The sequence below is a fragment of the Apis laboriosa genome, unplaced genomic scaffold (genome assembly GCF_014066325.1).
Source record: "Apis laboriosa isolate Shangri-la unplaced genomic scaffold, ASM1406632v1 scaffold12_cov154, whole genome shotgun sequence".
In the NCBI taxonomy this organism is placed as follows: domain Eukaryota; kingdom Metazoa; phylum Arthropoda; class Insecta; order Hymenoptera; family Apidae; genus Apis; species Apis laboriosa.
In genome coordinates this window covers 2,852,078-2,866,579 of record NW_025221207.1, presented here as the reverse complement: position 1 = coordinate 2,866,579, position 14,502 = coordinate 2,852,078, and the positions used below count along the sequence as shown (strand labels likewise).

The following is a 14,502-nucleotide window of genomic DNA, read 5'->3' as shown; positions in this document are numbered from 1 at the left end:
ATCTCATCGCCTTTTACTTTCTCATAATTGAAATAACAAACTAAAAGAAAACACGCGTAAATAAATCGAACACATTCCAATGTTCTACATTTCCAAGAACGAAATAATTAACAAACAATTGACGAACAACCTCCGCACGAATGTCGTCAAACAGACGTTCCTCCAAGGAATTCTCTACTCGTCGTATCGAGAATCGAGATTCGACGTTGATTTTCTTGGATACCTTCCGCGAGGCGAGACCGGCTCCGTTCGTTCTCTCGATTAGGCTTTGCCGTCATTAAAAGTTTATAAAGAAGCAGAACTACCAGCAGCCGAGGCACGCACACACGCGTACACATATATACAGAAAAGGAGAGAAAGAGAGAGAAGTAGAGAGAAGAAGTGGAGAAATAGGGGGGGTGGAGAAGGGATCAACATCCCGCCTAGTCGAACGGGGGTGGCAAGAAAGTGAGGCAGAAAGCGGGAGGAGGGACAGAGAAGGAAGAAGAAGAAGAAGAGAGAGAGAGAAAGAAAGAGAAATTCCAAGCAAGTTTTCTCATGTGCAATGCATAATGAGGAAAGGCAGACAGCGCATAAAGGGCCTACAAATGAGGCTCGGGTTATACATATACATTCAGGGCTCTGGATACGAGTAACCAACGTGCACGCGCGCAAGAAGGGCGCGAAAGACTTTCATCCCCGCCTGGGTTACACACCGTTAACGCCCCCGCGACTTCTAAGCGCGCAAACGAGTTAAAAAGTTTCCCCCTTTGATTTTAGGTATCCCTATGGAACTTCGGAAACGGTGCACTCGTAAAGTTCTAATCTTCTGTTTATGCTGAGCTCGCCGTTACGGCGATGATCTTTGGACTTTGGATGAGGAGAGATTCATGGGGATGAATCATTTTGACAATTGTTTCGAGGTAAGGTACTTTTTTTTATTCGAGAAATTTGTTTTGCACCCCTTTCTGAAGTTCGTTCCTCTCTCATTTTTCAAGTTATTCAAATAATTATAGCGTGTCAATAACGTTCTTTGTCCTTTCTTTCAACGAGAGTAAGGGAATGTAATTTAAAATATACAGTTATTAGCAAAGTATAATTAATATTTTTGAATAAGAAATTTGCGTTCTACATGTATTTCCACGAGTCATTAAATACTATTGAGTTGCTCGAATGAATTTTCTTCGTGTTGGAATTGCTGGTCTTTCTCAACACAGGCCGTTAAAATAATAGCAGCCGAAAATACGAGCACGTAATGACCGACGCATGCTACATGAAAACCGATTAAAGGTGTTAGATCGATCTTCCTTGGTAACTGAACTCTCTATACTCGCTCACGGCCGATCGAACACGTTACTGGTTCGTTCGACATCAAATATAAGCACGAATTTTATTAAGTTATCGTGTATTCTGTTTTACTGTCGATTAATTTATATTACTCGGAGAACGAAACAGACTTACCTTGTTCATGATTTGGCGGGGATAGTCCCGCCTTGGGAAGATCGACTCTGTAACAGAAAAGAGAAAACAATTATTGCTATTCGAATGTAAGTACTCGATTATGTTTAAAAATTATAATATACATTGAATTTTTTAACATATTGATCACTGTAAATATAAAATACTTTTATTTTCAATTTCAACTTTTTAATGTTGTATTATTCAAAATTCTTATTTACACTCGAAACTTGTGAAATTTACGAAAATTTATGAAAAATATTGAAGATATTTTACAAATATTTTCCTATGAAATTTTCTTATCCTAACAATGTCGAAACACGATTATCGTATCTAAAACCAAGATATCGTTCATCCGCGAAAAATATAATATAATATAATCTTCTCATCCTTTCAACCCTTTTCCCTAGCTCGCCTTATGACGGCAGCTAATGCACGCAGGTTAGTCCTCGATCGTGCACCTCAGTCCCGCATCTTCAACCCACTCCCCCATTTTCTCCTCTCTTCCACCCCTGAACGGGCACCACCGAATTCCCGTAATCTAATGAATGGCCTAACCCCAATATCCTCTCGGCTCAGCCTCACCACCCCCTATATACTCCGCAGCTGTATGTACCACGCATGTAAATACGTTCACGAACGAGAGATTCGAGCGATATCGGCGTGCTATCGGCGTGTAACGTGTTTCTTTAAAACTCGACTACCCTCCAGCGGCAATTAATTATTTTGACATTATCGAGACTCGCTCTCCCCCCCTCGACGAGACAGAGAAAGAGAGAGTGTCCTCCTCGTCGATTTATCCAAGACGATCGAATCGGATGTCCACCAATTTCCTCTACACCGATCCTCGATTAAGAGACGTTTCTCCATTAACAAACTCTTCGACGAATTTCGACTCGAGAAATAAGAGATCGATAATATCGCGGACGCGAGAATTTGAGTTTTTTTTTTTTAGAATCAAAGGAGAAACGCGATGGAGAATTTTCGTAAACGGGGGAAAAAGGAGAAGAAATTAGTAAGAAACAAATTGAACTTGGAAGCGGAACTTTTCAATGCGCTTCGTTAGATATAGAGCTACCCAACTGGCAGTCTGACCCAACGAACTGCCCCAACTGATCCCAACCAAAAAAAAAAAAACCAAAAAAGAAAAAAAGACGAGGCACAGAAAGAGAAAGGAAAAGGAAGAATTAGAGATTCTCCAGCAACTCGTATCAACCTCTCTCCCACACGCATCCCCCGTCATATTTAAATCCAGAGTAGCGGAACAACGGCTAATTACTGGAGCGGAGGGCAAGGCGAAGTTCTTTGGTCCAGAACGGGGGATACGACGAGACAAGGCAGGCTCGAGGCATCTGTGTACTATCCGCAACAGGAAGGCAAGGAAGCGCAAATGTGTTTATTTTCGGGGAATAATAAAAAGGGTCGTCCAGCGTCCGTGACGAACGCCGGTTGATCGTACGAAAGTTGGGAATAATGTTTCGGACACGACGCTCGTCTGGCTCTGCCCCGAAGAGAGGCTCCGCTCTACACCACTCTCTCGCCCACTCGCGCTCTCTCACCCCTTCCGTCCACCCACCCTCCCCTCCCCCGATCTCCACCAGCCTACCCTTATACGCGTGTCCGCCGCAGATTCAGACTCCTAATTAAGACGAGGGTGCGAGAGGGGTTTCAGGGGTTTCTCCCGGGTTCTCCCTGAAGGGAGGTGGGAGGGCGTGGGTGTGGGTAGTAGAAGGAGGGTTTCCACGAGGTAAGGGGCACCCGTACCGCGCCGGAGGGGTAAGCCAAGGCAAAGGGGGTAAGGAATATTGATCACGGGACCACCACGGCGGCGAGGCAGGGACTGGCCATACTCTCTCCCTCCATCTATCTATCTATCTCTCTCTCTCTCTCTCTCTCTCTCTCTCACCCTCTCCACTCTCTTTCTCTCTTTTGCTCTTTCGTGTTCCATACACCTTTCTCTCCGTCTCGCTTTCTATCGTCTCCCTGTAAGCGTGTCTCCCCGTGCTTTCCTGCTGTATGAACGTAGACGTCTTTCGCTGTTGCTCCTCGGTCGCAGGCAGAATGGACCAGGCCAGGCCAAAACCGCCAAACGCCAGATGCGTGAAATCAGTCGGTTGAGAAGGCTGGCCCCGCAAGCTTTTGCGAATTATTGACGCTGAAACCACGAGCAGCAGATGATGTTGCGAGGCTGTGTTTCCCGAGATTGGGGGTGTGAGTTGGCGATAAAGAGTCGCCATGAATATCATTATATCCGTGGAGCGAGAGAAATCGAAGAAATAAAAAAGAGAATGACACGCGCGCGTGCGATTATTTGTATTTGGGGATGATCGTGATCAAAATCTCGTGTACTTTATTTTAGATTTACCGCATCGACATATATATTGAACTAGAACTCCGTTTCAGGTTTAGTAGTACGTTCGCAAGTAAGTCAGCACAAGTTTCTAAGTTGATATTGAGTGCAATGAACTCAATTTTCTTGCGTTCAAGGAACTTTTGTTCGAAAGTATTCCACCCCTTATCCAATCGTTTCGAATTGAAACCTTTAAAGAAAGGAATAGACATTTTCACAAATATATTAAATCAAAATAAATTAAAAATTCACATCATCTGTCCGATTGATCATCTTCGTTTGTCGAGAATTGAAATAATGATAATAATAATAATAACCAGAAATTTAATTATTATAAAGGAATATAATTAGAATAGTGAACGTACATGAAATAAACGTGGAAACGATGGATCAGATTTTTTTCGCGATTGACGATGCAGATGAAGAGTGAGTGAAAACGAGAAAGTTTCGATTTCCGTACAAAGCTCTAATGTACAAGAAGAGAGGAACTGAAAGTTCTCGGAATCGGGGTGGCTTGACGAACTTTGACACACGCTCGGTCGAACAGAATCTACGCCGTAGACGTGTGTAGCGTTCTCACGAGTTTTCGAACGATCTTCTAGAATGGCAAGAAGGAGGAACGACTTGGCTCGTTCCCGAGGCTACGACAGGAACGACGGACGAGCTCTGAGTTTACACGACGGCGCTAGCGACTCGTCTTTCTGTCCGTCGCTCTCCCTTAATTAAATCTCTCGACCCTTCCCGAACAACTCGCGCGATTCTAGCCAAGGACTAGAGAGAGGTATAATAGAATCGAACCCTCTTCTTCCTCCTCGCTCGACTTTCCCTGTCACCATAGCGAGATTTTTCCTGTTAATCGTTACGAATGTACGCGCGAGAACGAGACGCTTAGCTTTACGTCATTTTGTTCTAACTTGTCCCCAAGTGTTCGCGATTTGTTAAGCGTTGAATTGTTCAGAATCAAAAGGCAGAGATGTATAGAAAGAAAATTTATTCTCGATCCGTATCTTTCTTCTTAAATATTTAATCTTTTCACGCGTTCGTCGAGAAAAATCTGATTAAAGTTTACACGGAACATCGAAACGCATTATTTTCAAAATAAGATACCCTTGCGTCACTTTTCTCATTGATCTCTTTGATTGGAAAAATTTATAATAACGAAACGTATACGATATAGACGTGTCGCTCCATTATCATTCGTATCATCTCAAATCATCGAATTACCATCCAACTATCCAACCTCGAATGACAGAATGACCGAGGGGCAGAAAATAATCGAGCAGCCCACAATGGACGATCGATCCATCGTCACGGATAACGTCTTTTCTCAGTTCGCGACCTCTTCAGCGATTCAATGCAACGGCATTTTCATGGCTCCAGGTGCCGTTATTCGGTCCGGTAACGAACGTCAAGGGCGACCTCGACGAGGCCGGAAGAGATCTCATTGTCCAGAAGCGGAGGCCACGATAGGAGGGTTGCGCACCGCCGGCAACCAGCCAACTCAAACTTTGATATGGTTTCCTAAATAACCAAGGCTACCGATACCGCAGCACGATATTCCTCCCTCCCTCTCTCTCTCTCTCTCTCTCCTTTCCCTCGTGGCATCCACCGCCTACACCGCTTCTGCATCCATCCACTCCGATCCGTGGCGGGTGTCGCAACTACTGTCGAAGCATATTGAAAGCCTCACACCAACGATGACCTAACTTACCCTCTCCTTTCCCCTTCCGCACGCCACCGGTGCGCCCTTCGTCGCGAGAGCTTTCCTCGCGAGGGCGTGCGTTTGTCGTTTCGCGTGCAAAGGTTGCCCGCATGCAGAGCGTGGTCGATCGACCGCGAGATAGAGAAATCTACCTCTCCTCCCTCCGTCTCTCTCTCTCTCTCTCTCTCTCTCTCTCTCTCTCTCTCTCTCTCTCTCGTGGGGTACACGCGGACCGCGTCTGAGCAATTTGAAAGCGGAGTGACAGGCAATCAGGAAGGTAGACGGCCATCTAAGGACAAGCGGCGCATGTTGGAAAGGGGTACACGGTGGGACACGCGTAATGACCGACGATTTATCCGGCCGCGAACGAGCCAAGAATTTGGAATTAAAATCTGCGGCGGGATAATTGTTCCGGGAGGGAAGTTGAAAGTTCCGAGGCGGGGGTTCAGAGATAAGACAGGTTGCATTTTGATGAGGGAAAAATTATTTGGGATATATTCTGGAATAATTCCAGATCCTCTTGTCGGACTTACGTTCTAAGCGGAAAAATTCGCGATCGAATATCTTTGATTTGCGTTCTAATTTATTTATACGAAAGAAAAGAGAATCTTGGATAAACGAACAAAATAATTGAAACGTGAAATCGTTCGATGATAAATATTTGCAAGCGAACTTTACTCCCGGCCGATCTTTATGCCTTCGTTCTATTCCCCTTGCGGCGAATAAGAATGAAAGAGTTGCGACAACGAATCGCGAACGAATTCGCGCGTACGGGGTTTAGAATATCTTTTCTCGAGGCGAGGGGTGGGAGGCGGGCGTGACTGTATCTGGAGGTTAACTGTTTGTCCGCTAATTAGAAGCTAACAGCAGAAACTAAAGTTCCGAACTTTAAAGTTTCTTGCCTCTGCAGGAGCCTCTCCTAACGCCCAGCCGTTACCCTCTTCTCGGGGGCGGTGCAGACACCCCAGAGGCGAACGCCCTATCGTCCTTTTCTTCTCTTTCGCTCCTTCACCGACGACCGGCTAGCGTTAATTACTAATTAATTGTTTCGCATGTTTGAGTTTTAAATGGATAAGTTAAACAGCGCATAAGAGACCTGGACGTGGAGAACGATGGGTATACCTTTTGCCTTCTCTCTCTCTCTCTCTCTCTCTCTCTCTCGCTCTCTTTTTCTCTCTCCCTCTTTCGACTCACACTCCTTGCGTACGATTACCGTGCAAACGGTATAGCAGCGGCTAACGAAGTTAGGATGACCGTGCGAGCGAGAGCCGCGCTTCGTTTATTCGTTTTTCACCTCCTCGTCATCGAAACGCCGCAACCTCGTGTATATAATTAACCGATGTGAAACTTTTGACGATGTATGAAACGAGAGAAGTCTTGCCGGTTGTCACGTTAATCAAGCCCATTGTCGATTGATTTAGGAAATGATTCGTTACGAGTTATGAGTATTTTAAAGAAATTGAATGGAACAACGATTGATTGCATGTATATGTAATAATACGAATCGAATTAATTTAATTTAATTATAAAATATATATAAATTTTAACGTACCTGTGTAATTTTTACATTTAAATACAAATATCTGCCTTTATGTAGTAATTGCAAGACAAACAAGTAATTTCTTAATTTCTTAATAAATTGTAAGCGCGAAAATCCAAGTTTGATTTCATCCTTTGATTAAAGCCCCTTGAAACTCGCAAACAGAGAAATCTTCCGTCTTCTGTTGCCAGTCTACAAATCGTTTTACCTCGATCTCGCGACGGGGAAATGTATAGACCGGAGGAGGGGGTCGGTTTACCCTTCAAAAGTGGAACGAGATCTCCTGTAATCGGTGTTCAAATAAAAAGCCTTAATGCCGAGATAAAACATTCCATTTGTCTAACGACGATTTTTCTCCCTCCAGCTGGAGAGTATACAGGGGTGGTAATCATCTTAAACGACGATTGCCACGAGACACCTCGTACAGGCTGGCTGCCACTCTCGATGCCACACCACCTGATTCTTCCGGTAATTGAGATGAATCGATAACGACAATCTTCCTGTCGCGAGGAAAGGAGGAGGGGCGGACTCGACGACGCTGCTTTTTTAATTCGACGAGCTAATGTAACTTTAACTTCTTTCCCCTTTGAATATTTCCTATTTCGATCTCTTACGATACTTTCCGCCATATTTCACCACTTTTTTAAATATACGAATAATTAATTTACGATAAATTATTTTCACAATGAAATTAAAATTCGTCGATCGTTCCCTCTCGTTATTCCATCTATTTTCTGGTCACAACCATGACCAAACAAACATCCCTACAATCGACGACTATCTACTAATATACAAATGATCGATGAAAGAGACTTGGAACGAGAAAGAATTTGAGTCGGATGATCAGCTCTCATCCATCGATCGGAGGTGGTGAAATAACGAAGGCGGAATAGAGTTGCGGAGAAGGGATAAATCTCGGAATAATCTCGGGAGGGGGGAGAAGAGAAGGGGCGGTCGAAATCGAAGGTCTGTTATTGACTGGCGTGCGGAGGAGGGGTGGAAAAAGGGGCGGAGGAGGGAGCGTTAGAGCAGAAAGGTAGAAAACAAGAGAGCGCGCGGGGCAAATCGGTGTCTTGAACGGGTCGAGGGGGACAATTATTTACCGGGGGCGTCTAGCACGACGACGTTTCTAGCGCGGAGTGCTACCGTTACGCCGGCGAGGAGAGAGAAAGAGGCGAGAGTCCGCGGCTGTTAATTGCCGGCTGTCAGGGGCACGCAGTGACACGGACCACCGTGGCGTAGGGATTGCCCCGTCGAAGGCATGCACGCGCACACCGAACCCTTCTTTCCTTCGCCGAGGAAACGCGCACGAAACGACCGGACTTCGATCCTCGCCTATCTAATCTGTCCCGACCCTCGTTTCGGATACGAAACGTTCGCTCGCTCCTTCCAATCCACTCTCTGAATTCGATTCCACAGGTAAGTAGACGTGGCTAGATGATGGTGTTCCAATTTGTTATAAATTTTTATCGAAAAAGCTATCGAGACTGAGAAAGGTAATGTCTCTAAATTTATCGAAATGTAATTAACGTGTATGCAAAATGAGCCATGATTTGTGATTCTCCGAGTATATATAATTATAATTATATATTTATAATTTTGTGATTTTTATAATGGGGTGAAATATATTGTTTGTTAAAGAGAGAGATTTCACACTTTGGAGAGATTTTCGCAAGCGCAATGTCTATCTCGATCCAAACCCTTCGATTCGTTGGGCCATCTGTAGGAGGGGGAGCGAGAGACAACGAGGGAACGAGGCAAAACAACTCCTTTGGAACGTAATTTCGCCGTTGACAGGTATTTATCCTGCGCGGCAGGAAGCGGTGCTATGTGGGCGGTCGAGTGAAGGTGAGGGAGGAGGGGCCCGTGGAAGTAGCGTGACGACGTTAAGAGCATTAAAGAGACGTTTTCCGCCCGACACTTAGGTTTTCGTTCCCGAGCCCACTCCATAGATTCCCGGCCTATCGGCTTAGCGCTTGGCGGGCGGTCCTCAACCACCCCTGGCTTCCTTCTGCACCGTCTACACCGCCTCGTGAAACGACGCTTCGTTGCCGTTTCTCTCTAGGAAATATTTTCCTAAGCGTAAGAACTTAAGTAGCGGGGCGTGCATACGGTGTTTCCACTCGTTAAAGAGTCCTCTTCTTCGCGCGGTAACACCCTCGAAAACCGAGGACTGTGAGGCCGTTGTCGAGAAGTGTAACTTTGACGAATTGAGAAGCAGTCTCAGAATATTAAGAAGAATATAACACGTATTTTAAATATAATATTGTTCGTGAACTTTTGCTTGGAAGAATTTTAAATTGCACTCGTGTTGCCCATTTTATCGAAAAAACAAATCGCCGTTTGATTATTGAAAAATTGAAAAGATATTTTCGATTAAAGATCAGCGAAGGAAAATTTTCGGATGTCTGTCTACGGACAATATCGGGGAAGCGGAAATGCTGGCGGTTGCGAATTATCGGCTAAGAGGAAATTATGGAAATAGATATAAATCGAGAAGAAGAGCGTCGTCGCGGTTTGGCCGGAGCAACCAGTTCCCGAAGGCTAGGTCGGTGCACCGGTGGGGAGGCAGGTCCGTCTTTAAAATAATAGGGCTTAAGTAGCCAATTTGAAATGTAAAGGTCCATCAACATAAATTAAACATGGCGGGCCGGCGTAAAGGATTGTCTTAGAGATCACATCGATGATCTCTTTCAAGGAAAAAGGGTTCCGAGAAAGACTTTCGTAAATTAATCCTTCAATTGTTTCAACTTTCTTTACTCACTTCGTTTAAGAAAATGAAAGTTCTCTTTTAAACGTTTAAAACAAGTTTTCAAAATCCAGGGAGAAACGAGATACAGAGTTTCTGAAAAATCCAAAGACAAGTGTTTCGTTGAACGAAATAACTATTACATTGCAAATGTTTGGCAAATATTTTTTTTAAATTATCATAATCGCGATACACGAGCTATTTACCAATACAATTACAAAATTAAACATTAAATCACCCTGCAACTTGGACACCTGTCGCCATCTTTCTATCGTATAAAACTCCCCAAAAGTTTCCCATTAAAAAATCATCTCCTCCATTCCCTGCTCACCACCTCCAAAACTTAATCGCTCTTTGAAGAGAGGGATGTCCTCCTAGGTCAGGTGCCCATCGGTGCGGTCGATTTGTCGATAATTTTTTCTTCTTTTTTGTTCCATCCAGCGTGCGAAGCCGGAGAGAAGAAAAAAGAAAAAAAAAATAGAGAAAGGGAGAATACTGGGTCTGGGTCCTGCCCCCATTGGCGTGAATTCGCGCGGAAAGATCGGAGAGCGAAGAATACGTGGGTCGAAGCGAGGAGTTTGGTAAGCTCGCGTCATGTGCAGCGGACGCGACGCGCGAATTAACAACTCACGCGTCATATCGCGCATTATTATCCGATATATATCGAGTTATATATCATCGAACACCTTTCCCCGTCTGCAAGCCGTACCATCGACGAACGAGCGGAAAACCTGCTAACATCCTGCTTAACGAAGCCTCGAGGGAGGAAGAGGGAGGACTATCAGTTCCAGGCGAGAGCCAAGACGTCGAATCGACGTGTTCGCTCACGCGTAGTCGCGAGTCGTTAATATGCACGCGTCGGTTCACATTTCTTCTTGAACGACCGCGATCGAAACGCAATTTCTTCCTTCATGATTTTCATATAGCTCAACCATTTTGCAGACTATCAATCGGAATCTTAAAGAAACATTTTTTCCATTTTTATAAAATCAATTTTTCATATTTGAAAAATTTCTTCAATTTAATTAAGTTTTAACACATTCTTTACGAATTCTTACCGCATAACGCAATGCACAAAAATATCTTAAGTATACGAATAAAAGTCCATAGAAAATAATCGATCTATCATTCCCAGTAAACAGCGACACCATCCACACGATCATCCAGATCATCCAGGCAACGATCAATCGTTCGTATCCCAGTTAATCGAAACTTGGCTGTATCGAAACGACACTCTATATAAAAAAACAATTAACGTTTTAACCGTGGAATCGGTATTTCTTCTAATATTGATCGTCGAAAACGTTGAAACGAGAGGGAAAAGGCAGAGAGGATTCGCGGATCCGCGATGGCGGGAGAAGGTTAGCGTTTTAACCGAAGCTGCACGCGTTGAAAAGGGTTGATTAGGGATTCGGCGTGTTAGGGGTCGAACACGTCGGGTTACGGGTTGGAAGGATGCTGGACCGTGCTTGTAGGCATCCAGCCGGTCGAAGGGCTCCAGCCAGGTTCGGGGCAAATGGCAGCGGGATGATTGATCGCCCGGCTAATTGGATGATCGATGACTCAAGTTCATCAGTGGCTGTTCAGCTCCTGGCAAAGGATGCCTCGTTCGCACGTGAGCCAACCTCCCTCCTTCCCTCCCCTTCCCATCTGTACGTGTGCATACACGAACTTACGCTCGTGAGGATCTGTGCGAGGGGTTGGTGTCTCCGGCAAGCTTGAAACAAGCCACGCTAATATTCTCCGTGGATGTCTGGTCTCTTTTTCTTGGTGGGTGGTAGCTTCGTTTATTTATCCTCTTCCTTTTTTTTGTAATCCTTTGAGAAATGCTTGAATAATTCTTTTAGGTTGGTGTTTAATTCGAAATTTGAATGTACATAATAGTAAAAATTAATAAATTTAATAATTTCATTAAATATCATAAAAGTACGACTTTCAATTTTTTTTGTTTTTATAAATAATAATATTCAAAAAAAAGCTTAAAACACGATCAGAATTTCATTTTAATATAAAATAAAAAATCTAGTACGTTATTTGATATAAGAAATATTGTCAAAAACTTATCAAAAACTTTTAAAACTTTGTCTCCTTTCTTTTCTTTTTTGAATATTATAATTATTTAATATACAAGCAAGGCACGATAAAAAGTGTATCGAAAAACTCTTCTAGAACTAGAAAAATTGCCGTTTTTAGATCTCGATGTAAAAAAAAACGAAAAAGGTTATTTCCCTTTCCAAGTACATTCTTATTTCCTCGCGTAAGATTTTAGGGGCAATTAGCATTTTCATGGGCGAGTAAGCTTTACCCTGTAAAGCGTAATATTTTCCTCTTGGCCGGTGTACTAAAGTGCCAACACCTTGGTGGGGCGTCTTCGGGCGGGCGAAAGTAGATTCCACGGGGAAGGGTAACGCAACCGGTAGAAAGCTTAGTTCACAGTGTATGGTTGATATACGGTTGGCACGTGAATGCAAATCAGGCCGTAAATCACGGGAACAATGTCTTAATGTCCCGGTCATACGACGCCCACTCGCGCTGGAAGACAACAGCCTTGGTTTTCGCGGGAAGGAAAGGGTGCCTTTTCGGATATTCATAGGGAAATAAATTAGTAGGCACACGCGTCGCGAAGGAGCCATTACCGGTGCCTCGTTGTGTCGTCTCCGCCGAAGATTTACGAAATTTGCAAAATAATTTAATAGATCGAGGATTTAAAACGTTCCTACCACTTTTGACTCTAAAAAGTTAAGGGATTCTTGCGAGTTCTTGATGATGAAAAAAAAAAAAATAAATCAAGAAATATGCCAACGAATTTTTTTTTTATCATCGTCTCCCGCAAGATTTTTGAAAAATAAGTTAGATTAGGAAAATGTTTCTATCATTTTTTCATTCCGTAAAGAAGAAGAGAAACGAATAATACAAAATCAATGAGAAGCATACAATAGCAAATTCTTCATATCGTCCTCTGTAAGAATTTTAGAAAGCAAAGCATATTTCTTTCCGTCTCATTTTCACTTTTTGCATATTGCTGATAAAAAAAAGAGAAGGAAAGAAAAAGTAGTCTTGAAAGATTTACGAAATTTATGAAATAATTTAGATTAGAGAATCGAATCCCTAAGGGGGAGAATATAAGATATCGCTGATAAAAAAGAGAAAAAGTCAAAAGTCAAAGAAAATATGGCAGCGGATCTTTTACACCGAGCCCCGAAGATTTGGAAGTTTTCAGATAAAAAACGAAAGACAAAGAGTATTCTCTCTGAGTGTTCGTTTATGCCATTTAACTTGCAAATCCTTCCACCGGGACCGCTGATACCCGTGGAACATGTGTGGAAACTGAAGAAAAGTCTTAGCCTCGCCTCATCCTGTCTGAAGAACTACCACCAGGAGGGTTGGACGATAGAATGGGGAACCGAAGGGAGGGGTGAGACACGGGGAGAGAATAGGGCGTGTGAAAAATCCGAAGAAACAAAGGTGCTGGGGTCTTTGAACAAGAGGTGGAAAGTAGCGATCCTTGGCGAAGGGGATGATGCTCGAAAGGGGTACACAGGATGAAATATTTTTCGTGTACAACCTGCTCCAATACATCCAAGCAACAATTGCTATCTATTTATATTCATAAATAAGAAAAAATAGATGAGATCTTTAAATTAAAAATTTATCAAAATTTCCACGTTTACGAAATATTCTTACGACACGAATGCATGAAACGTGTTAAATCAATTCTATCACAAGTGAATGTGACGATAAAGGAAAATAAATTTCTTATTCTACGTATATTCACTTCAACTTTCGCCATTACGACACACACGATCCTTCGTCTCTCAAATTCCCATTCTCAAAATACACCACTCAAAGACCAATAACTACGAAACAATCTCTCCTCCCAACTTCCTCCCAACAACCTCCAACTCGCAATTCCGCCAAAGAAACGATTCGAGGCGTAAAAGAGTTCGAGAAAGAGAGAGAGAGAGAGAGAGAGAGGAAAAATTCGTCCAACTATAATCCCGAGTGAAAGAAACGGTTCGAGGGCGACACGGATAAAGAGTGCATCGAGCTTCTATACAGATTCCATAGCTATAACGGCGCCCCAGAGATGAGAGGATGATGGAGAAGTGGGTGCGATCAGAGTCGGTTCCCGGATAGTTTACGTCGAACTCTCTTTCTCTCTCTCCCTCTCCCTCTCTCCTCCTCTTCCTCTTCGTTCGAGGGAGGTTAAGGGGGGAATGGAGGGAGGTTTAGTCGGTTTACGATGATGGCGCGATTCCCTTTATGCCCGCCGCGGGTCAGGCGCCACCGCGAAATCTCAGCCTGTTTGGCCGAGATCCTTTGGGTGGAAGGAAGGATTCCGCGGGCGATAATCGCTCGTAAAAGCTGCCAAGACGTTGAATATCGTTAAAGAGCTTCGTCGTCTGACACTGTGTCAGTCGTAACGCGCGAAATCGTGCAATTTTTCGCCTCGACGCCTGTCTCCATTGAATCTTGATAACCGTGGCGGTGATTTTATCACTTTTCGTTTTCGCGGGGAACGACATACGCCGTTGGAAAAACAGGCGGAGGCTTTATTACTCCTGCCCTCGACGATGATATGTCTGTTATTTTTCGATGTATCTTGCGTCATTTTGCGCGCCAGACGAGAGATTTGAATAAATCTTTTAACTTTTAACTAAGGGGTAAGAGATATATGTATATATATATTTGAAGCAGTGGAATTAGCGGATCTTAGAATTTTT

At 43.6% G+C, this 14,502-nt stretch overlaps 1 protein-coding gene across 1 annotated transcript in view; it reads right to left on the bottom strand.

Moving 5' to 3' along the window:
* The window catches only part of LOC122720398, a 282,956-nt gene that overhangs the window by 67,280 nt on the left and 201,174 nt on the right, over positions 1 to 14,502 (bottom strand). Inside the window, exon 3 of the mRNA XM_043947100.1 lies at positions 1,441 to 1,487. Coding sequence (XP_043803035.1) covers positions 1,441 to 1,487 — 47 coding nt within the window. The remainder of the gene's footprint in view (positions 1 to 1,440; positions 1,488 to 14,502) is intronic.